This window comes from Desmodus rotundus, chromosome 3, assembly GCF_022682495.2.
Source record: "Desmodus rotundus isolate HL8 chromosome 3, HLdesRot8A.1, whole genome shotgun sequence".
In the NCBI taxonomy this organism is placed as follows: domain Eukaryota; kingdom Metazoa; phylum Chordata; class Mammalia; order Chiroptera; family Phyllostomidae; genus Desmodus; species Desmodus rotundus.
The window spans coordinates 179321220-179346753 of NC_071389.1; the positions used below are offsets into that span (position 1 = coordinate 179321220).

A 25534-nucleotide genomic window follows, 5' to 3' on the forward strand; every position below is an offset into this window, starting at 1 on the left:
ATTGGAGGATGCCATCACATCATGCGTTGACATTGGAATAACTTTGCGGCTGGAATCAGGCCCTGGGTTGTGGTCTTGCAGTTACCAGTCCATATGCAGCCACAATGCCTCATCCACAAGTCCGGTCTATCAGGAAGGGAAGCTGAAAGGGACCGCTGTGCTACAGAAGTTCAGAAAAGGGATGTCTGTTTACCTTGTGGGATCCCTCTAATGGCTTTTCTTCTCCCACCTGTAGTACAAGTTGGCGTAGCTTACCAGTGTTTCTGAACATGTTGCACTTTCTTCAGACACGTTATTTGACTTTTTTTTTTCCAGTCCTCCGGAAAGGGAATGGAGTCAGAAGTAGGACTTCTGGGGCTCTGCCATCCTCCACTCTGGGTGTGGGTTCCCCTCCATATGCCCCTGCTTCTGGCTTAGGGAAATACCTTCTTGCCCACATTTCTGTGTGGAGGTTTTTAATGCTCTGATACTTCCACCTTTCTGTGTAAGCCACGTGCCCAGAAATGTGAAGCCGTGCCACTGAAGAGGAACATGGCTCCACTGGACACAAGAGGATGGAATCTGTAGGCAGGACCTTTTACAGCCTTAGAGAAGGAAATGAAATTATTTCATCCTTGGACTTTTCAATATTATTGGAATGATTTTTTTTCTAAGCAGGGAAAATAATGTTACAAAAACATCCTTTTGTTACTTGTTTGCATCTCTCCCCCACTGGTGTTTTAAAAAAAAAAAAAAAAAGGAAAAAAACTATCATTTTTTGTACAAAAAACACTTGAAAGATTAAAAAAAAAAAACATGTTGGCCTAGTCATTTGTGTGAAAGAGGGTAGACACTGGATTGGAGTAAGAAACAACACACCAATTTTTATCCTTTTACTGAGGAGAAAAAAATATTTAATATTTTTGTTGTATAAGGAATAGCACCTAAGGCAGGTATTTATAGTCCTGACCTCAGCCCCAGGCACCCCCATTTTAAAATGCTGTAGGACACAGCAGACTTGGAATTGAAAAGAAAAGGTAGCAGACAACAGATTGGAAGGGAACAGGGGGATGCAGAAAGAATGACAACAGTCACACATGTGCCAAACACATTTAGTCCCTGTAGCCAACAGAATGGTGCCAACCAAGTCTCTACACCGACTAGTGAGTCTGCATGGACGCCGGAGAAAGTGTTCAACAGGAAGGGAGCGAGTGACGACAAAGAACTGGCCACAGCTACAGGCAGACAATCCAGAGGGTGCACTGGGTTTCGCTACTTGTGTGACACCCCCTAGAAGAACCTGACCTCTTCCCCCTGGGGAGGCACACCTCCATTCCACCCCCTTCCTTGCCTTTCCATACTGTGTGTCCCTCCTCTGGGAGAACTGAGACCCAGGCCAGTCACTGCACTCCAGGATAAGGCTGAGCAGTACTAGTTCTCTAGACTTCCACTTTTACAAAGATTGGATTAGGGAAGGTGAAAATTCTGAAGATTGTTAAAAGTAAAGTAGAACCCAGAGAAAATGTTGGAGCACCAGCACCCAATTCCTGCGCTTCGCTTCCCTGTTTCAGTAATCCCTTCCACAGATTTACATAATTGGAACAGTTCTTCCTTCCCTGACAAGTCTGCTGGTACCAGGTTTTAACCTGGACAGTGGGGAGTGTCTGTCTGCCTTAGGCTGCTCTGTGCAAGACGGCCACCTTAGGTCTCCTTGAGGACGTTAATCTTGGCGCAGATCTTGAGGGCTGGGCCCAGCTTGATGTTCATGGCACTCATAAGATGTTCCTCTTTAAGCAATAAAAGGGCCTGTCCATCAATCTCCTGGGAACGAAACTCCTCTGCAATCTCTTGACAGCCTAGAAGGAAATGATGGGAATACGCATGAGAAAGTTTACTGTAGCACCAGAGGAAACCCTAAAGATGAAAAACTGGAGACCCAGCAATGGTTAATCCCAAAGTACATGTCCTAAATTCAGAAATGAAGGTTTGAGATGACAAGCTCTGGAAGCAGAAGGAAATCAGAGAGCAACCAGCTATTTAAAAGAGCCAAGATAATGGAAACTAAGTTGTTCAACCACAGAAATAACCTCAGACAGGTTAAGGAGGGGAAAGGGTAGGGGCAAAGATGTATGTGCATTTTCTTTTACACTGGTAAGGAAAGTTATGGCTTTGTGACATGTGTTTAAGAGCACAGAGTTCAGACAAATAGCAAGAAGGTGTGATTTTCTTTTCTGGAGAAAACGATCCCTTTGTGGAGTAGTTCATAAACATTCTTGCTTTGAAGAATGTGGGGCAACAACATTCCCTTGTTTTCTAATCCCCTTCTCCACTGAAAAGTCTTTATCAATGGTGGGTATCACAATCACATAAAAATATACTTTATCCAAAAATTATAAGAAATATAGCTGAACCATAAGAGATAAAAATCAAACACTAATTGCTGGCAACAGAGGGTGGCAACCCAGGAGGAAATTAGTAAATTAGGCTGTGGGCAAATAAGGAAAAAATATCGAGAGTACAGACTTTGAGCTGGGTAGTTCAGTTGGTTAGAGCTCTGTCCCAATACATGGAGGATGGAGGTTCAATCCCCAGTAAAGACATGCACAAGAGTCAATCAGTGCACGCACAAATAAGTAGAACAACAAATCCATGTTTCTCTCCTCTCTAAAACTCAGAGTCAACCAATAAATGCGTAAGTGAAATCGATGTTCCTTTCCTCTCTAAGAATCAATGAAAAACTTTTATTTTTAGACAGTGGTCCCTTCAGGCTTCTACTGCTTACAATTCAGTTATGTTCCCTGTTACCAAGGGCTGTGCAAAGACCTAAGGAAAACTGTGTACATGTGACCTGGGTTCTGTTGGTACCTTGTAGAGAAGCAATAAACTCATAAACTTCCTCTACACTCCAACGGCTAGGATTACTGGACAGGAACACAGGGTTGATGCCATGTAATTCTGGTGTAGGCGGAGCTGTATTGGGGTTCCCCAGGTCTCGTTCTCCATGCCCAGCTCTCACTGACAAAGGCCCAGGAGATGTTGGAGAGAGTGCTTCATCATAACTGGAATTATCTGAACCCCGGCTAGAGTCCTCTTGACCCTAGAAAGAAAACCAAACAACAATGAGGTCATGAGTTAAGTTTCCTCTCCCCTCCCCAACCACCCTGGGGTTTGGGTTAACATTGGGCATGGAAGAAAAACGAATCTTACCACAAGTGAAATAATTTGTACTTCATTTGCAAATGTCCAAAGTCACCAGTCTACTCTGAAGTGCATTTCAAGTATAAACTATCACTTTCTTGATTGTCCCCTTCTACCAATGATTGTTCTAGATTTTCACTACTCAAATATAGTTCAAGGATTAACAGATACATGAACCAGTAGTCAGAGGAGAGGAGATTAAACAAGTCAGGATCTTGGAGTTTTGAGTAATGCAGTCGACACAAAACCAGAGTTCCAGTCTTATGCAATTCAGGCCCACTTTAAAGGTGGCTCTGGGACAGCAGCTCACCCGGTGGCGCTTGCCCTGGATCTTGGCCCGGGCGATGTCAGAGGAGCTACGGCGGGGTCCACGCCGACGAACACGAGCATAGTTGGCTTCTTGAAACTCTTTCATTTTTTTCCTCTTCAACCGGAACTGGTGGCTACAGCTCACATTATACCTGCAGGTCACGCACATGTAGGATATCAAAGGTGCTACAGAAAACTATCTTGCTATCTATACTAAAGGTGAATTGGTATTTTAAGAGCTAATTATGAAAGCAAAGAAGGAGACATTAAATATCAGCTGTGAGATGATCCTAGGGACGGGGATACAATACTCAATGAAAGAGTCACTGCTGAAGGCAAGGAGCGGGTTGCCTCCAGTACCTCTTAGCACAGGTCATGGAGCAGAATCTCTTGGAGCCGCGAAACTGCTCTGCAGGGGCGTACTTTCCGCAGTACTCACACTTCAGGAGATTCGCCTTCTTATCTAGCTCTGAAAAACAAGGCATCACTTGCAAGCTGCCATCAGCTTCTGCTGCCGCTCAGGCTATCATTAGTCCCAGAGCTGGACTCTTAATCACTCTCAGTTTGCCCCCAAAAACATACACTATGAAGTGTACACCCTAAAACAAAGTTCAAATTCCAAAACCATAAAGGTATGTCCATCGCAGTCTTCCTTACCTTAAGCCAGACTATTTCCATTCTAATGACTAATTTTATCCTAATTCATATTCTCGTATTTCAGATAAGACTGCAGTTCTGAACAGGGGAGAGGAACTAATCACTAATGCTTAGAAAGATCCCTCTCCTGCAGCTTCCAAAAGCAGAGGGGAAATGTAAATAAGAGTCTTTAATATAGATTATAAAACCTAAAGAACTTGAAATTAAGAAATATCCTATTTTAGATCATCTTTTGAAAAAAATATATCCTTATAGTAAATAATTTAACAGCTTATTCTGGCTTGATAACATTCCCCCTAATCCTATGGAATTCCTTTTGTGTGATCCCACATATTCTAATACACGGGTGGCAAACACAAGGCCCATGGGCCAAATCCGGCCCTCCACCTTGTTTTTTCTGGCCTGGCATCTTATTTCTACCTGGTGACAGCGCCAAGCTCCTTGCCCCTAGTTAAGGAGTAGTTACATTTATACAGTCCTAAAATTACATTCAGCCCTTTGAAGGCAGCCATGAAGTTGATGTGGCCCCCAGTTAAAATGAGTTTGACACCCATTCTAATATATCATATAGTTTCCGTCTGGAGGGACATCATATAATTCCTACTTTAAAGAGACAATTACCATTTTATACCAAGTCCTCAAACACAACAGCCACATGAGCCTCCTTACCCGGATGAGTCTCTAAATAAATACTTACCGGCAGATGGGCTGTCCCCTCCCAAGGGACCACCTGACTGATTCTCATTCAGTCCTGTCAGGAGGCCAGTCTGTAGTGACTTCTCAGACTCTTTCAGTAACTGAGAACAACCCACCTGTCCCAGAAAAAGTCTACAGTTAAGTTAGCCTGATTCCTTTCTGCTTCTCCGTAGCTTTCCCCAGCATTTCTCACCAGCATGTCTTTGCCTGGACCTCTGAGCTACTGGCTCACAGTCATTTTCCACGTGGCAGTTCGAGAGTCTCTAATTGGCTTTTTTCAAATAAGCCACTGGAGAACAGGTTTCTACCCTGGCTCCCTGTTTTGTCCTTTGGCTTCCTAAGTTGAAGGAATGCACTAGGAGTCAGGATAGATATGTTCTAGTTTTGCAACTCGTGGTACCTAGAAAGTCCATTACGGTAACTTCTCTACCATAATTTTCATTATAAACCAACCTCGTTTGTCTGACTAAACATTACAGTTTTAAAGGTTACTTCCTGCCTTTTCCTCTCCTCTTCCCAATATTTTCATTTTCTGGTCCACATATTCTTTCCTTTTCTCTTCCCTTCCTTCTTTACCACTTACCAAATAAACAGCAGAATTGATCCATTCTCTGATAATAAATAGTTCTGAGCCTTCTGATTTTAGTAGCATTTGAAAAGATAAGAGTCAGACCAAGCCCCACTTGGAAGTCCCACCCGATGGCCCGGCCCTCACCGGGAAAGGTTCTGCTCCTTCCTGGATAACGAAGCCTTCAATGATGTGGGTGAGGATCTGAGGCTTCACAATGGCCTGTGGGGGTTTTGAGTCACCCATCTGTCTAGACACCATGGCTAGTGTAGGAGGTGGTACTGATGGGGCAGGAGCCAAGGACACTAGTTCACTGCTTGGGGTATTAGCATTCACATTGGTCACTGATTCAACTTTCTCTGGAAAATAAACACAAATTAAGACACAGATATGGGGTAACGTAACTGACCCGTCTAGTAACGAAGCCAGCCTGATCTTCCCAATAATACATGTTCATCTTTGCTCATTCACCTGGATTGTTTTCCAATCTACTCATTTGTCCACCAAGTTCAGCCCCATATTCTCCTGAACCAGACTTATCTTTTAGCGCAGTCACTCAGACCACCAACCTCTGGGCACTCCGACAGCACGGCGCAAGTTGGGCCTCACCTCCAAGGCTGCTCTTCTCCTCCATGGCCTTTGGGCTCTCTGCTACTGGAGATGCCTTCGCAGGAAGCATGGAACCCAATGTGGAGGCATCATCTCTTTCCTCCTCAGACTCAGCCTTGCGTTTGATACCCAATGCCTGGGGTTTGCCCTATAAAGAAAACAACAGGAGAGAAAGAGTTATGAATGAAGGATAATGAGGAACCACAAATACTCCCATATGTTCAGAGAAAATTTTCTTAGTCCCAGCTTCCCCAATCTGTATACTTCCCATGGTACATTAAAATTCCTGGTCATTCCCAAGAAGTGTAACTTCCAATCAGGACAAATGAAAACACATCATTCATTAGTCCTGACCTAGACCTCAAGACTCTGGACTCATTATGGTCCAACTAAGAACTGTTGCTTTTCTAAAGCTGACTTAGGTGGTAAAAGCTATCTAGATCTAACTTAGTACAGATCCAAAGACCCAGAATGACTTTAGTAGCAAATTTAGGAGTACAACATTCAGGTGTTATATGCATTAACATTGCTCTCTTTCAAAAAGAACAAATACCAGTTATCTTTTCTTTCCATTAATCTCTCACACACAAAATGAACAAATAAACACCTTCTAAACTCTTCATTCCCCTACTAAGTTCCATTTCTAGTCAGTCCCAGGCCCTCTCTCAAGAGTGACAGTGCCCTCAAACCCATCAGACCCCACTCACCGGCAGGTGCACAGACTGCATGTAGAAGGCAGCAGGGACCTGGCCTACAACAGGTGAAGAGGTGGTAGCCCCACCCTTTACCACATGTGCTGTCCCCTGAACAGGAGCAAGGCCCATCCCAGAGGCCAATGTGGGAGGGCACTCCTGCAGTGCACCAGGAGCCTGGGATGAAGGTGGTGAGGAAGCCAAATGGGCCTGACCAGGCTGCATCGTACCTGGCATCCCCCGGGAAGTAGGCACAGCGGCTGCCAGCTGTGCCAACCCCAGAGCCTGTGCCTGTGCTGAACCCGGCTGTCGGGTGCCCACAACTTGCACAGGGATATGGGGTGGTGGTTGCTGAGTGGCTGACATCTTAGCAGCCCCTAACTGAGGAGGCTTGATTGGTGCTACCGGTGGTTTGGATTGGAGAGAGATGGGTGGCTTGGGAGTTGGGTCGGGTGGGAGGGACAACGGTGAAGACTGAAGCATGGGTTGAACAACCAGGGTTTGAGCTTGTTGCTGGGTCTGGGAAGGTGGGACCTGCTGAGTAGGTGGGACCTGTGGGGGCTGAGGGGCAGAGAGAGCTGTGGCTTGCTGCTGCTGTTGCTGCTGCTGTTGCTGCTGCTGTTGCTGCTGCTGCTGTTGGGCGAGCTGGAGGTGTGTGGCTGTGTGGAGTAGCTGAGATTGACGGTGCTGGAACTGCTGCTGGTGGTGGATGGCAATCTGCTGCTGGATTACCACCTGTTTCTGCTGGAGGTGGATCTGTTGCTGTTGCTGAATCAGGGAATGGGGCTGGATCTGTGTGTAGGTGGCTATAGGAACCAGCCCAGGTGGAACAACAAGGAAGAGCAGAAAATAATCATTATAAAATTAAAAGTAAAATCGTCTTTCCAAGTTGTACCCAGTTTTGGAATCAGACTGAATGGAAATCTAACATACAAGGACCTGAGAGAGCCGCTCACACACTCTTGCCTCTGAGTCAGACATCAGCAGATATTACCAACTATCTCTAGCCTTCAAGATCTCCAGGAAAGAACTGCCTTGCTCAATTATTTAATAATCCCCAGTAATTTCTCACATGTATCTTTTATTTTCTTTGTTATACTTAAATCCTGTTACTTTGAACATAACAAAGTAAGCTGGCCCATCTTCTGTATGATTGAACTCTGAGTTTCTCAAGGCCGAGAGCATGTTTTATTCATTTTTACATCCCTAGAATCCAGCCCAGCACATGAGAAACACTTAGTCAATGAAAGAATATATGTCTCTAGAGGTAAAATCCCAACACCTTCCTCCCATGATGTTCAGTTTTTAAGACTCATCAGTTTAGGTCCCCACCTATGAGAAGTCGTAGGAGCCAGCAGCTGCAGGCTGACTTTGCCCGGTTCCCACCACTGGAAATGAGTTGACTACCTCACCCCACCCCTATGCCCCCACCAGATGGTCAAGAAAACACATGTGGTATAAAAGCACTTTGGAAACAGAAGGGCTGTAGTATGTAAATACTAGATTATTAGCAATACAACTGATAATTAACTCTTACTTTTTGTGAGTAAATTATCCAAATGGAGCAACAACTAAAGTGCTAGAAACAAGAAAGGCAAAAATACACATTACCAAGTAAGGTAGACATATCTAACTGTATCTACCATAGTCTGAAAGCAAGTACAAACTATTTGGGTTATTATATTATTTATTCTTTTTTCCTTATCTTTGACACAGATGATGACAAGCTGCTATATTCAACCACAGCTGCATCTGCTAGTCTTAAGTGTTCTAAGACATTTGTATGGTCCTGCTCTATACCGGGCCACCTAACTATTTAACCCCCAGTAAACACCACTCATCCCTATGCTAGACTGTAAGCTCCATCAGGACAGGGAATCTGTTTTCCAAAGATGTCTCCCTAGCACCTCCTAGCAGAGTGGGCAACTGAACAGGAACTGGGTAAACGACTGGGTAGAGTGCCCACACTGAAGAACCCAGGGCCTAAGGCAGCTTGTAAACTGATAGCTGCCTGCTGGAAACCGACAAGAGCGAGCTCTCTTATCTGTCCTCCTGTCTCCCTGGACTAACATGATCAGCGTGATGTGACAAAGAGAAGCAGGAAAGAAGGCAAAGACGTGTACTCTGAGTATTTCCAACAGTTCTGAGAGAATGATGACACTGTGGGAAGCAGCCTTTTACCTGAGCTAATAAGGGTCTGGCTGGGAGCAGGTGTGGCTGTCCGGGTCAGGTTCATGCCCACGCTCTGCTGACCAGCGCCCTCCGCTTCTGCCTTCTTGGCTGCCGCACTTTCTGCCTCAGTCTGGCTGCCCTGACTCACAGTCACTGTTTGGGCTGCAGGCAAGGGCTGCACCACTCCTGTGCCCTTCCTGGGACAGCTCCCACCACCACCTATTCCTGAGGAAGGCAACGGACCCAAGCCCCCAGGTGCCTGGCCACTTCCACCGGGGCCCATGGCCCCTGGGATGCTATTCCCACTGCCTCCACCAGCCTGACTAAGGTTGAGGGACTGGCCTGAGGCCCCAGAGGAAGCCTGAGCCACAGCTAGGGCCTGGCTAGAGGCCTGGGAGAGGCTAGAGACAGGGGATGCTCCAGGAGGAATGGCCTTCTGAGTAGAGCCTTGCATTTGAGGTCCTTGGGCTGAGGCCTGTTGGTTCCTCACTGCCAAGTTCTGCACCTGAAAGATAAGAAGAAAGAGATTGAGGAAAGGGGAACAAGAAGCACTAGGGTCAAAGATTTCAGTGATGAATTTAGAACAGCAAAGATAGCGACAGATATTCTACAGCCTACCTCAACTTGTACCTTCACAATTGTATGTATTAAAGGCTTTCCAGTCACCCAAGGAAAAACTCCTATCAAATTTTACTTTTAGTCTCCCTCATTCAGTATCAAATACACCATCAAGTTTGGTCATTTATCCTTCGGAATGTCTCAGATTTTCCCTTTCCTCTCCATTCTCTTATTCATTCATTCATCCAACATCTGCCAAACACTTACCCACTATGCTTCAGGCATTACACTGGATACTAGACATGCAAGGATAAAAGAAAGTCCCTGCTCTTAATAAGTACTTTCTACAAGGGAAGAAAGAAGAAAATCACCAATAACCATATTATACTATGCACAGATATGCCTAAAGTGCTATGGAAGCACAGAACAGGAAGAGTAACTCAGACTATTGAGATTAGGGAAGATTTCCTAAAACAGATGATGTTTGACCTGAGGCCCAATACATAATAGTGAAGGTGAGGGTTTGAAGACTTAGTTAACAATATTTGCAAGAATCATCGAGCCAAGAAAAAGGAAAGCATTTTTGGAAATTGTAACTATTTCATTATGTTTGGAGCAAGTTAGAAGGAATCACAAGAAATGAAATTAAGCTGACACTAGGGAAGTAGACAGGTACCAAATCATAAGGGCCTGAATGTGCTAAAATAAGGAGAGTCTGAACTTCAGTTTGGAAACAGAAATTGTATCTATTGTCTGCATTATTATATTCCCAACACCTCGCACAGTGCTTGCCACATAGTAATATGTAAGTACTCCAAAACATGAACAGAGAAGGAATGCTAGTACTTAATTGATTACAGGAAGCCACTGAAGAATATTAATCAGGGAGAGTTCCAGCCAAGATGGAGGCATAGGTAGAAACCCTTTGCTTCCTCGCACAACCAAAAGGAGGATAACAACCAATCTAAAATCAATAAACAACCAGAAGTGCCAGAAAATCAAAGTGCATGGAACTCCAACAACCAAGGAATTAAAGAAAAAAAAAACCAGAACAAGCAGACCGCAACATCAGTGGGACCATGAGGGAAGCCAACCCAAGAGAACAACAGATCAAGAATAGCAAAGCAGGAAGGTGGTAGGACCCTGTGCCCTGCTGATACCACTGAGCTGCTGAAATAGCCACCCCTGGAACCACCTTACCTCCAGACTTGCTTCCTCACTGTTTAAGGCATTTTCAGTTGGATTTCTGTTATTGGAAGTCAAAAGCATCCTGACAGAGGTCTCCCGGCCAAGATGGAGGCGCAGGTAGACACACTGTGCCTCCTCCCACAACCAAAAGGACAACAACAATTTAAAAACAAAAAACAACCAGAACTGACAAAAAATCGAACCCCATGGAAGTCCAACAACCAAGGAGATAAAGAAGAAACATTCATCCAGACCCGTAGGAGGGGCGGAGAGGGGCAGCCCAAGCGAGGAGGACTCACGGCCATGCGGCTGGTGGACCCAGAGAGGTGGCAGATTGTGGAATGAACAGGGCAGGCAGTGCGACCGCTAGCAGACCCCTCGGCCCCACATTCACATACAGATAAACCGGGAGGAACAGTGCAGGAGCAAAACAGACCACGCAACCCAGGGCTCCAGCTAGGGGAAATAAAGCCTCAAACCTCTGATTAAAAACACCCGTGGGGGTTGGGGCGGCAGCAAGAAACTCCCAGCCTCACAGGAGAGGTCGTTGGAGAGACTTACAGGGGCCTAGAGCGTGCACAGGCTCACGCACTCGGAAATCAGCACCAGAGGGTCCCAACTTGATTGTGGGTAGCGGAGGGAGTGACTAAAATCCGGCAGAGTAGAGCAGGCGCCATTGTTCCCTCTCAGCCACTCCCCCACGTACAGCGTCACAGTGCAGCGACCTGCATCACCCCGCCCCGGTGAACGCCCAAGGCTCCGCCCCTTTACTTAACAGGCGCACCAAGACCAAAAAAATGGTCCAAATGAAAGAACAGATCAAAGCTCCAGAAATAATTCAACTTAGCAACAAAGAGATAGCCAACCTATCAGATGCACAGTTCAAAACACTGATCATCAGGATGCTCACAGAATTGGTTGAATTTGGTCACAAATTAGATGAAAAAATGAAGGCTAAGAGAAACAAAGGAAAATGTACAGGGAACCAATAGTGATGGGAAGGAAACTGGGACTCAAATCAACGGTGTGGACCAGAAGGAAGAAATAAACACTCAACCAGGTCAGAATGAAGAAACAAGAATTAAAAAAAATGAGGAGAGGCTTAGGAACCTCCAGGACATCTTTAAACATTCCAACATCCGAATTATAGGGGTGCCAGAAGGAGAAGAGGAAGAACAAAAAATTGAAAACTTATTTGAACAAATAATGAAGAACTTCCCTAATCTGGCAAAGGAAATAGACTTCCAGGAAGTCCAGGAAGCTCAGAGAGTCCCAAAGAAGCTGGACCCAAGGAGGAAAACACCAAGGCACATCATAATCACATTACCCAAGATTAAAGAGAAGAGAATCTTAGAAGCAGCAAGAGAAAAGGACACAGTTACCTACAAAGGAGTTCCCATAAGACTGTCAGCTGATTTCTTAAAAGAGACCTTACAGGCAAGAAGTATTCCAAGTTATAAAAGCCAAGGACCTACATCCAAGATTACTGTATCCAGCAAAGCTATCATTTAGAATGGAAGGGCAGATAAAGTACTTCTCAGATAAGGTCAAGTTAAAGGAGTTCATCATCACCAAGCCCTTATTATATGAAATGTTAAAGGGATTTATCTAAGCAAAAGATAAAAAATATGAACAGTAAAAATGACAGCAAACTCACAGTTATTAACGACCACACCTAAAACAAAATCAAAAGCAAACTAAGCAAACAACTAGAACAGGAACAGAACCACAGAAATGGAGATCACATGAAGGGTTATCAACAAGGGAGCAGGAGGGGGAGAGTGGGGGGAAAGGTACAGAGAATAAGTAGCATAAATGGTAGGTAGAAAATAGACAGGGGGAGGGTAAGAATAGTATAGGAAATGTAGAAGCCAAAGAACTTTTAAGTATGACCCATGGACATGAACTATAGGGGGGAAATGTGGGAGGGAGGGGGTGTGCAGGATGGAGTGGAGTGAAGGGGGGCAAATGGGACAACTGTAATAGCATAATCAATAAATATATTTTTTTTAAAGAATATTATTCAGAATAAACATGATCAAATCCATAATTGAAACCATGCTTTTAAACATTGCTGATGGAAATGTAAATCAGTACAACCACTTTGGAAAACAGTTTGGCATCATATCCTAAACTGACCATTCTCACACCGTCTAGCCCAGGAATTCCACAAGAGAAACTTTTTGTGTACAGAGGCATGTATAAAATGTGCACAGTAGCAATATTTATAGTAACAAAAGCCTAGGTACAACCCAAATGGCCATTATCAGAAGCCCTGGCTAGTGTGACTCAGTTGGCTAGAGCGTCATCCCATAACCAAAAGTCACCGGTTCAATTTCCGGTCAGGGTACATGCCTGGATTGCAGGCCAGGTCCCCAGCTGGAGGCATGCAAGAGGAAACCAATAGATGTTTCTTTCACACATCAATGTTTCTCTCCCTTTCTTTCCCCATCCCTTCCCCTCTCTCTAAAATCTTTAAAAAGAAAAGATGAATATATTCACACAATAGAGTATTACATAAAAATAAAAATTAATAAAGTACAGTGACATATAACAATATGGATGGATCTTGGTAATAAGTTGTTAAGAAAGCATTCTCAAAGACTGCATACAGCAGAAGTACCTTTTAAACGTAAATACAGATAAAATGAATATTTTTCATATATTATTTATATATTATATAATGATATATAATGATACAGTATCTGAGAATTATTTTTAAATAATCCACAAGAGAAGGGACAGGCCTGGAAAGACTGGCCTTGTGTTCATCAATGTTGAAGCTAGATGATAAGTACGTAGGGATTCATATATTTTTCTATTGTTTTAAGTTTTCCATAATAAAAAGTACTTTATTATTTGTAAATGCACTAACACTATACAAAAAGGGAAACAAATGAAGGATAAACCTAGGAACCAAAATGTCCTCACCATGGGCAGGGCTGGCAGTAGATGGAACTAGGAATGCTTATTATAGTATTAAAACCCACTGAGTAAATAAGTAAAAGTGGGGCATGAATGGATCATTAATGAGAGGATGTCACGAACCAAGGATTATGATTTATCAAATTCTGTATATCAAAAGTACAATTAAAAATAATTTTAGAATAAAAAAAGAAAGAGAAAGAACTCATGGCCATAGACAACAGGGTGGTGATGGTGGGGGAGGCGTGGGTGGAGGTGGAAGAGGGTATAGGGGGGATAAACGGAAATGGAAAAATACAGTAAAAATATTTTTAAAAGAAAAAATAAAACTTTAGGAGACTAAAAAATATAATGTTAGTAACAACACAGTTTCTTAAAAAACTTATTCTGATAGTAATGTAGAAGAGGATTAGCAGTACATATGTCTGAAATCGAGACCAGTTACAAAACTAGTACATTAATTCAGGTGAAAATTGAAAGAACCTGGCTTCAGGCAACAACAGTAAAGAAGAAGAGGTGATAGCTTTTGAGAATGATTTATATTAAGAATGATCAAGATTGGGTGCTGGGGCACTTAATAATCTGGCAATTATACAGCTTTTTCTAATCAGCTTCCTCTCCACAATGGCTACTTAAAACTGTCCTACTTTCCCTACACCTCTTGAACCACTTCCTCTTTCCCCTCTCATTCACCCCTGCAGAAACAATAAAGCCATTATACAAGCAGGATGCTTCCTCAGTTCCTCTACCGAATCTACGTTCAGCTGCATAAGCACCTACCACTTACTTCTCCCTGCTCTCCCTGCTCTCCCTCTATCCTTCCTCCTTTTCAATCCTTTCCTTTCTCTTCAACCTCTCCTCTACTGGCTCCCTTCCATCACCATCCTGGAACCTCACTTCCCTTCCCCTGGTTTCATCCCGTTACTGCTAAACTCTTAATAACTGTTTATACCCCCTGCATCTACTCCCACTAGCCAGTCATTCCCTACCCCGTGACCCCACTGAAATGGCTCTCCATCCGTATCAGTAACTCCACCTTTTTTGCCCTCTCTACTGCGTTTGAAGGACTCTTGCCATTCCTTTCTTGTCCCATTCTTGTCTTCATGACACCACACAATCCAGATTTTCCTGTCTTTCTGTCACTCTTTCCTGCTCCCCTTTGTCAGCCCATCACCCTCTACTCAACCTTGAACTGCTCTATTTTCTAAGGGCTCATTGTAACCCTCAGGGCTCCATCCTAAAGGCTTTTCTCTTCTCAACCCATACCCTACCCCTACGAAATCTCCAACACTCCTTTGATTTCAATTACCATCTACGTGCCTACTACTCTTAAAAGTTCACCTCCAACTCAGAGCTCAGGAACCACGTAAATAAAACTGCTGACCTAGTATCTCCTTCTGGATTAGACGGCTAACAAGAGCGTCTAAACCAGCATATCCAAAAGTGAACTTCACCCAAAATCCACTTCTCCAACATTCTTCGTCTCATAAATGTCACTCCCAGCCATCGCACTGCTGTGCTGCATCTCACCTCTGGCATCTCCCTCAACTCCCTATCACTGCATCAGTCCTCCTTTGTCAATGACCTAAGTTTTTCTCAAATCTACTCATTTCTGTCCATCTCCACTGCTACTGCCTAATCCAAGCACCATCTTTCCCCTAAACTGTTATGATGGCATTCTCCCGATACTCACTCACGCCATCTCCATTTATCATTTATAGAAAAGCCAACAGTCTTTGAAATTAAAATTTGTTTAAAAACCCTCAAATCTTTCATGTCACTTCCATGTTTAAAATCCTTCCATAGTTTCCCATTGCCTTTCACATAAAGTCCCAAATCCTAAACACAACGCCTAAGATCCTGCCAGATGAGGTTTCTCCTCTCTCCAGCACCATCTCCACTCCCCTTTGCCAAACTCCAGGAACACAGGTCTTCTTCTTTCAGTTCCTCAAAAACATAACCCTCCTTCCCCCCTTCGATCTTTGGACACAAAGTTCCCCTGCACTCACCACTCCTTCCGTGTCTTCACCTGAACAACTTCTACAGACCCAATTTAACTGTCACCTCCTCAGGGAGGCCATCTTGACTTCTATCCCTATCCCAAGGCTAAATTAACTCCCTTTCTATGTTTCAGAGCCCTCTGTACTTTCTAGTGAAACAACGATTACAGCATTCAGGTGATTATTTGTTTAATGTCTGGTGGTTCAGTGATCTGTAATCTCTACCAGTCTAGGGATTATGACTCCTGGACATTCAAGGCTAAAGAATGTCTGATATATAATAATGACAGCTAACACTCATTATGTCCAGGCACTGTTCAAATGCTTATACATATCAGCTCATTCAGTCCTCACAACACACCCTGAGTAGGTATTCTATAATAGATGTTTTATATATGAAGAAACTGAACAATAAAATTTTTTAAAAAATGGGGAGAAAAGGCATACGCTGTAGTTGAATAACAATAAAAATTTTTTAAAAGAAGAAAGAAACTCTGCCCAAAAGATTTAGGTCATTTGCCTAGGGTCACACAGTGAGTCGTAGAGTTGTAATCAGAGACATCAGATTTCCATTTTTAACCACTACTGCCCCTCCACATGTTGACACTCGGTAAGTGATTGATTCCTGAAACAAGTGGACATGGAAGCAGTCTCAACCTCCTTCTCTGACGCTACTGCGATCACCACAGTCTAAAACAACAGTCTTACCTTTTTACTAAATGACCCCAAGCACTCCTTAGTAGATTCCCTAATTTCTCTTTCTTCTCCAGGCACATAGTCCTAAATAATTCTTTCTAAAGAACTTGCCTTATCCTATTAATCTGCTGTTCAATGGCCAGCAATGACCCCTGCTACCTATGGAGTCACTTGGCTTTCAGACTTCTCCCTAACAACGAGCTTGTCTACCAGCAGGCCTGTTGCCTCCTCTTTTATCGACTCACCCCCGACTCATAGTCACACATGTGAATTATGCCTTCACACATACTGCATTGTTTCCAGTTTTCTTCTTACTCCAAATGAAATCGGACCCATCCTCCAAGAATTTACTCAAGTATTGCAACTGTCCCAACTTAGAAATAATGTAGCCAACACTTCTCTAAACTTGTGTCACTCAGTTAGTGCAATTTACTTTTGTACTTATTTGTTCTCTAAGCTCTTCATAAAGACTTGACTCATATTTATTTTCACTCCCCCAAAGTTTCTAGTATACATCTGAACACATAGCTCAATATTTACTTGCTGATAAACTAAAGAAAATAAGTATTATGAGATCCCAGTTTATTTCCCATTCATAAGATAAAATATTCAGGCTCAAAATACGAGTTCTGTCTGGAAAAAGTCCAGCCATTGCTAATATACTGAGAACAGTTTGCACGATATCGATATAACCCGGCAGCCAAGCGGACTGGAATGTGCAAGTATAACTATTGACGACTTCACTGTACTAGTCAGTGGAGGCAGTAGACCCCACTGAGTGAGCATGTGTACTGTGCGGCTGTCGCATTCAAAATGACTGAGCGAGTAGAGCAATGAATTTGCATCAAATTTTACATTAGACTTGAACATCCCCCTGCGGAAACTATCCAGATGATTCTGAAGGCCACAGCTATGGGCGACTGGTGATTGATAGCTTCATCATGACAACGCACCTGCACATACATCATATCTTGTGCAGTTTTTTGGCAAGACATCAAATTACACAGGTGACTTGGCCCCCCTACAGCCCATATTTGGCACCCTACAACTTCTGGATTTTCCCAAAACTAAAATCATCTTTGAAAGGGAAGAGATTTCAGACTGTCTGATGAGATCCAGGAAAATACAATGGGGCAGCTGATGGTGACTGGGAAAACTGTGTGAGGTCCCAAGGTGCCCACGTTGAAGGGGACTGAGGCATCTCTGTCCTATGTACAATGTTTCTTGTATCTCCTTCAATAAATGTTTCTATTTTTCATATTACATGGCTGGATACCTTCTGAACAGACCTCGTATATATACAAACCTAACACTTTATATATATTTCTATTGGGGGTGTGAGAAGCAATGGTGAGAAAGATTTCACTGGGACTACACTGTGAGAAGAAACAGTCTAATGAAAGCTGAGAGCTACAGAAACTCACAAAGAGAAAGAATCATACACTCTTCCCGCAACTCATCCAGGTAAGCTTAACATCTATATGTAACAGTACAATTTCCTCAACCATCCCTCATCTTCCAGAGACAATACTGCAAGGAGAGAGAATTAAAGACTTCCTGAATAAGCTGAGCCACAGAGAGCTAAAATAATGGCAAGGAAATCTACCCTGTGTTAAGAATAAGTCTCCCAGATCCAGAGGGCTATTTTCAGTCAAATTCACTTCCCTTCCTAACTCAAATAACTCAAAAGTTGTAAGGGATTCAAGTCCTATAGAAATTAAAGGCAAAAAAACAAAAAATAAGAATTCTGAAAAGTGGTAATGAGGTAGAAGGGTGGGCCCTAGTCTGGTCGTTCCCTTCATCCTCCCCAGTGCCCGTGCACAGGTCAATGCTTGCCACTGACCTGGTCTGCATCGGTATGAATTCCTGGAGACTGCGCAGATGGCACCTCCTGCTGGACTGCAGCCACTGCCCCGTTAGGCATCAGGATAAGTTGGGAGGCTAGAGGCACATTCCGGCCCAGGGTCCGGTTTACCTGCAATAGGTTTCCCAGCTGTGGCTGGCAAGGAGAGGAGGAAGAGCAGAAGAAAGAGAACAAGAAGAAAAGAAGACAGAAGAAATGGAAAGGAAGGACCACAAGACAAAATAAACAGAAGATATGAAACAGCAAAGCCCTGCCCCTTTCCACACCAACCCAGCAGACCCTTATTCTCCATACATGATTCATCCAGAAGAAAACCTAGAATGTATATACAACTATAGACTGATAACAGAGTCAAACATGAAAGAAGTTGAGACAATGAGCATTTTAGAACAAGTGTTTATGTACAGTAAGTAGACAGGCTAAGAGAGCAGTTAGAATTTATGTCCCTGAGCCACAGGAATAAAGATTAGAGTATCTGATGCTAATTTAGTCAAATGTTAAGGTGAACATCTTCTAACTTAGGATCTCAATGTAACCTGCAGGCTACCTGTGAATACTGAGCATTACTTCTAGAGGTAAGTAAGGCACAAGTAGATAAGCTTGTCTTCTTACAACTGGGTAACTATGATCAAATAAAACAGCCTTCACTCAAGTCCTAGCCAGGGACAGAACAATTACGCCCCTGGGACAATGGCAGCTGTGTCTGTGGCTTACCCGTAGATACATCTGGGCCTGGGACTGGTTGAGGGGTGGGGAGGTGGTGTTCCCCAGTAGCACAGATTGGGTCAAAGTGGTAGCACTGGGAGAGCTCACACTCTGGGATCGGCTGATGAGCTGGGCGGCCGACGTGGTGGCCAGATTGATCTGTGTGTACAGAAAAGAGCCAGGACTAAGGATTTAGGAGAGTTGGAGGAAAGGTAAATGACTGACAAATTCAGAGTGACATGGTCAAGAACAGAATATCTCACTTTCACAGAGTCAGGGGAAGAGGAATAATACCTTCCTATCCACAACTGTCATCCTGGCCACTACGGGGCATTACCGAAGCAGACAAACCACTGCCTAGCTACTATCGTAACCATCGAGAAGGCAAAGGAAGGAAATGGAACAGATTTTACATCTCTCGAAGGGTCCGAGATTAGTCCCTTCCCTGTATCATGTCCTCTTCTTCCCCAGGATTTTCTTTCTCTTTTCATAGACCTCCTCGATAAGACTCCTATACAGATGCAAGCTGGTGATTTTTCATTTTACAAATTGTCTCTATGAGGGCAGTAAATACCGCTGATGGCTCAATAAACACTGCCAGATCAGCTGCACAAAGTTTAACCCCGAGACAAAGGCGCAGAGAGAGGAGCCTATCAGTGGGGAGAAGCAGCACTCACTGAGGCCTGGGTGGTGGTAGTCTGCTGCTGTGCAGTGCTGGTGTTTGGGGAGCTGGCCTGCCGACTGGCAGCAATGGTGGCCTGTTAGAGAAATGAAAATAAGGAAGAGCAGAGACACAAAAGAAAAGGCTGTGAATCTTCCAGTAATAAACTGGAGGCACAACACATAATAGAGATTTCAGGTAAGAACTGAGAGACTCTATTATGGAGCAAGGACAAGTATATTCACTGTGCCAATAACCCTCACATTACCACATGGGCTGACCCAACAACTCCCACAAAACCCTCAGGGGCAGCCAGGCAACCTGTCCTCCTCCCACTTTGTTTAGGTGGAAGAACCTTTGGTCAGGTTACATTGTGAGTCACCGACAAGTCTAACCCAGAGCTGTCCAATACGAATGTAATGCAAGCCACATATGCAATCTTCTAGTATGCACACTTTTTTAAAAGGGCAAAGAAATGGAAGTACACTTTTTTAATTGAATGTATTGAGGTGACATTGGTTAATACAATTATATAGGTTTCAGGCGTACAGTTTTATAATACATCATCCATATATTGTATGGCGTGTTCACCACCCCAAGTCAAGTGTCCTTCCATCACCAATTACCCCCCCATACCCTCTTCCACTTTATTTAAGCCACTATGTCTCATTTCAACATGTAACCAATGTAAACTACTGACATATTTTACTTTTTTTTTTCTTACTAAGTGTTTGAAATCCAGTATCTTACTGCACATCTCCCTTTGGACTGACCACATCTTAAGCACTCAATAGCTGTATGTGGCTAGTGGCTACCACACTGCACAGCACAGGTCTAGACATAGCCATTCTTCTTCTAATAGGGAGTTTTCCCACAGTTCTCACTGCAACCCCAGAAGCTAAGATCCATTCATCCTCCTACAGGAGGACAGGAGGCAGAGGAGACTATGTTTCCAGCCTGGCTTGGTGGAGGATGTGGTGTGCCCCTACCCACCTGTACCGCCTTTCCCCTCCCCATCTTGGGCCAGCTGGTTGCTGACCTCTCACCTGCTGGACGGCAGCCAGGCTATGCAGCTGGGCATTGCTGAGCTGCTGCTGGAGCATGAACTGGTGGAAATACTGAGCCGCATTGGGCTGACGCTGCAGTGCCTGCAGAGCCTAGGAAGAGAAAGAGAGGATCAGCCCAGAATGAATGAATCCCTCCCAACTCCTATTCTATACAAATCACTGTGATCCTGTGAAAGGGACTCGCGGTAAGGAGAGAAACAAAGGAAGATGGGAGTCTGGCTAACCCATCAACTTCTGATTTGTCTAGTTCATAGTCCTCAAAAAGTAGAGACGCAATTAATTCTGCTATACTCTACTCTATTCTTATATATAAAGTAAAGTAAAGCAGTGAAACTCACATGAATGCTTATTTCCCCAAATAGAATCTGGAAATACATGGTCTTTGGACTAGGAAAAGAATTGGGACTAGACAGGATAAAAATCAATGAAATGTTAATTAATGTAAAGAAAAGAAAAGGCAAGACAAGACCATATTCTAGGGGTACAATAGAAGTAATAGGGACCTAAGGGGTTGAGAACGATGAAAAAATAAGAATAAGTAGTGGCTCATGAAAAAGTCTAACAGGTAAAATTTTCGAACTGGCATTTTCAAACAGTCAGGGGTGTCCAACCCACGGCCCACAGGCCGCATGCAGCCCAGGATAGCTGCGAATGTGGCCCAGCACAAAATCGTAAATTTACTTAAAACATTATGAGATTTTTTTTGTGATTACGTGGCACAGTGTATTTAATGCGTGGCCCAAGACAACTCTTCTTCTTCCAATGTGCCAGAGACACCAAAAACTTGGACACCTCTGATACAGTATAATGCTAATGGATATTTATAAAGATGATGCTAGTGATTCAGTTTCAGTGTTAGCAAATATTCTTTAATAATTACAACTATCCCTATGATGTGCATAGTTATTCTAGTAACCAAAATATTTTAAGTAAAAGGCCTATTCCAGATTTTTAAAAACATGGAATTTACTATTTGTCTAAAAATGAAACTTTAGTCTAAAGAGTTTTACACTTCTATTACTCAGAGTGATTTATACAAAAGCCCTGACAATCCATGAAGAGAAAATGGTTAGAATCTAGCTACGTGAACTGAATGGTATAAAAAATAATCTTAAAGCCTGAATCTCATTGTGTTTTCTTGCTCAAATAGTAAATTCCTAAGATTCTCAGAGCTAGAAGGGACCATAGTCATCACCTAAGCCAACTCCCCCAGTTTTCTGGAAAGGAACGAAGGGCCACTATCTTCCGGCCCTTGCATACACCCAGCCGGCACTCACACATCACAGCCCGTCCCAGCTGAGCTCACCTGCACTGCCTGCCGTTCGTACAGCGACATTTGAGCTATCTGGGGCCGAGAGCTGCCCCCAGAGCTGGAACTCCCATTGGCGGAGTTGGAGTTCTGCTCACTCTCAGTCTCCATGATAGTGGTCCAGGGTCCCCAAGGTTGGTGCTCAGATTCAAGACCTAGATGGAAGGAGTAAAGGATTAAAATTTACATCTGATCTCAAACTATTACTTCATATTATTCAAATCGGATCTAAGAATTTTCCTCTTCTTCCACGACTCATGATTTCTTGGTTTTGTAAGTACCAAATCTGCCATATGCTCTTCCCCACACCATCTTTGAAGCTATGCAGTATCTCAAAAGAAACAACCATTACAGATTTCGTCATAGCTGTCATTAAATATAAAATAGCCAGAATGCTATGAGCTAAGACAGCTCATAATACTAAGACCATGTTACTTTCCCATGACACTGTCTACCGATTTAAGATCTTCCCATTTCAAACTTACGGTTATCTCATTTTTATCTGCATCCGTATCAGCATCATTTTAACAATGGTCACCATTTACTGAGAAGCCACTAGGTGCCTCCTCTCACTGGGCTAGGCTCTTCACCTCCATTATCTCTCCCAGTGCTTTTAGGTAAATGATAATATCACCACTTTACAACTGTGGAAATGCAGTTTTCTGAGATTAAAGAAGCTGTCCTAATAAGTTTCAAGTCTTTACACTAGCACATGCTTCCTCAAACCAGAAAAAGAATCCGTCACTCAGTCTGAGTACTCATTGTCCTCATTTTACGGAAGAGGGACTGAAGACAAGAGATATGTTGAGTGCATGATGGAAAGTCATAAAACTGGGAGGTAGAAGAGCCAGGCTACAACCCATACGGCCCAAATAGCTGCCTGGTTCCAGCTCAGACTACTAATAATAACGCCTCTGGCACATCACTTTCCCTTCTTATATCTCAGTTTCCCCATTTGCAAAGAAGGCTTCACAATTGAATACATCATTTTAACAAATGATTCCTAGGTATTAAACATTAAACATACAGCACTGAAAATCTTCAAGAAAGTAAGAGTCAACTTTTTAGTCCACTAAAGTGGTCACGATCTACACTCCGGGCTCTACACTAACATTCATTGGTTCCCGAACCAAGCAAAGAAACAGAAGAGAAGCAAGAAGGCATGTATCCCCAAAGCAGCACTAAATGATATAATACGGGTTTTTTGTTCATTCTTATTTCTTCTCTTTTGTTAAACCTAGAACTATATTCTGTACTTCTGAGGCACAGGACCACTAGAAATATTAGTTCAGCAAAGCACTATTTGGTTTAGGAATGTAAACATCAAACCAGAATTTCTGCTAAGAGATGTCAACAGTTTTATTATGATGGATTTATCCTAATGATTGCACCCAAAACAAGCAAACAAAGTAAATAAAACTGAACGCTTGGCCTACTATACAGAGTTGGGGAGATTTGTTATTCCATTCCCAGTATCACCTGATCGCATCATTATCCCCCAAGAACTACCTACGTCTTCAGTTTCATTTAGGGACAGCAAATGTCACTGAAAACACGGATATAACCCAAGAAGTACATAGGAGAAATCTTATCAGCTTCAACTCTAGTCTATCTTCTCCCCACATCTTTTGCCAAAATATCAAAGCACTAAATAGATACAGACCCATGAATCCTCATTATCAGCATGTGAAGAAAAAAAGTGGGTAAGGGTTAGAGGCGGCACGCATAGGACAGATCACTGGACTTAGTTCACTGGACTCAAAGACAGGAGACCCCATGCTAGGTAGAGGGGACATTAACTCCTACAGGTGAAAATGCTAATAAACCATATGACCCCCTCAGCTTCCCCCCAAATAAAAGCCTTAATATTTTTTTCAGACTGTGAAATAGATATAGAGATGGAAAGGGACCAGCTTAAAGTGTTTAACAAAATAAAGAGAAACTGTTATCAGAACCAGGATTCCTGGATCCCAAGCACATTAATCTGTTCGTTTGTAATCAACGTTGGAATTGTAAAATTAAGTGCAGAAAATGAAGAAAACAAAACGTTGGGGAGGCACAGTGAATTTAAGTTTTCAGACTTAAAGGGGAAGAAAGAGAGTGAAGCTGATCCATAGAGGTCCCCAGAACAGCTAGACCACGGTCATCCTGAAACGCAGTATTTGGATGTGTACGGGTTGGGTGGGTAGGAGTATAGACCCCCCTGGAAGGGAGCTAGAAAAGGATGTTGAAGTGGACCTGGTACGGGGCAGATTGAGCCAAGAGTTGGAGGAAATCAACTTCACTAAGCATAAAACTGTCTTGTAGAGAGGATGGGAAAATTGTGCCAAAGATATGGAAGTAATCTGGAGAATAGGGACACAGCAGACGCCCAGGGGACCCTGTTGTACATAAAACCTTGATGAAAACGAGGTTCCAAAGAGAAGTCAAATACAACGGGGGAAGGGGACAACTAGAGTGGTACCAGAAGTGAACTGACCCAAGTGAGCAGGGAAATGTGCTTACTGATGATAGCGGGAACACAGGCAGGAGAGAGACAGACAGAAGTCAAGAAATTGGAGGCTGAGGAACCCAGCGGAACATAAAAAGCAGGGAACTAACTAGACAGCAAGCATGCTTGAATAGGAGGACCAAAGTCAGAGAAGGAAAAATGAATGAGAAAAGGAGCAGTCAGAAGCAACGAGGGTGACGGACAGACAGCATTAAGCACAGCGAACTGAATAGCAGGAAGACCAGGACGGGCAGAGCCAAAGGACCGCAGAGCCGAGCGCTAGAGGTAGGCAGGGAAAGCAACTGGGGGAGGTACCTGGGGCGTTACGCAGACCGAGGTGGCTGGAGAAACCTCCCCGCGCAGCCAAGCCCCCAGAGGTCCTGCCCCTCCCCAGCCCGCGGTCGCCCGGTTACCTTCGCGCCTGTCTCCGCACCCAACTGCTCCCGGGGGGCGTCCACCTCATGTGCCACGGACCCCAGTCGCCGGGCTGGGCGGGGGGTCTCGCTCGGCCTCCGCGGCGGGCTCCCCTCGCCTCCTCCCCTTCCTGGAGGGGCGGGGGCGCCGAGAGCGGGGTGGGAGGTGCCCGGCGCGGCCGCGGCTCCCCGCCCCTCCCGCCGCTCCGGGTACGGACCCGGCCGCGGCTCTGCCAGGCCTCGGGGCTCGCTCCGGGCCTGTCACTTCCTGCCGGGCCGAGAGGGTGGGGGCTGCAGGCCGGGGGCTGCGGGCCGGGCTGGAGGAGGGGGCTGCGGGGAGGTGCTTCCGGGGCAGCCGGACCCCTCCCCCGGCCCACCCCCTCCCCTCGGCACCCTCCTTCCCCTCCCTCCCCGCGTCCCTCGTTTCCTGCCGGCGCCCGTTGCCATGACGACGCCGCTCCCGGGCCTCAGCGCTCCCGGCCCCGGGGTTTTTTGTGGGGTTTTTTTTCCCCCCTCCTTCTCTCGCTCGCTCTCCTCTTTTTTTCCTTCTTTCTCTCCGAATTCTGCTCGCCGGTTGGAGGGACGAAACTAAGCCAGTGGTGGCCTCTAGTGGGGAACTCACCTCTCGCCGAGGAGAGGGAAGTGACGTGAAAGGGGGAAAAATAAGGTATTTTTCTGGAGCTTCTAGGAATAAGGGATAAAGAGAAAGGATCAAAAGGACCCACTGACAGAGAAGGAGGAAGAGCAAAGCAGCGACCCCCAGAGAAGCGATAGACT

General features: G+C 44.3%; 1 protein-coding gene across 5 annotated transcripts; it reads right to left on the minus strand.

Moving 5' to 3' along the window:
• Positions 1-691: 691 nt before the first annotated feature.
• PHC1 (polyhomeotic homolog 1) lies at positions 692-25076 on the minus strand. 5 transcript variants are annotated; one of them, XM_071221075.1, is made up of 15 exons: positions 24758-25076; positions 21851-22008; positions 20524-20634; positions 19494-19574; positions 18826-18975; positions 18091-18222; positions 8890-9385; positions 6724-7514; positions 6017-6164; positions 5555-5766; positions 4841-4955; positions 3847-3955; positions 3488-3638; positions 2845-3076; positions 692-1835 (listed from the first exon to the last, which is right to left on the minus strand). In XM_071221075.1, exons 2-15 carry the CDS (start codon positions 21962-21964, stop codon positions 1681-1683), a joined length of 2997 nt encoding a protein of 998 aa, XP_071077176.1. In that variant the 5' UTR covers positions 21965-22008; positions 24758-25076; the 3' UTR covers positions 692-1680. The 5 variants fall into 5 exon arrangements, with proteins under 5 accessions (XP_071077176.1, XP_053777812.1, XP_053777811.1 ...); XM_053921837.2 differs by having other exon boundaries at positions 18091-18246; XM_053921836.1 differs by lacking the exon at positions 24758-25076 and adding an exon at positions 23517-24680.
• Positions 25077-25534: the final 458 nt, after the last annotated feature.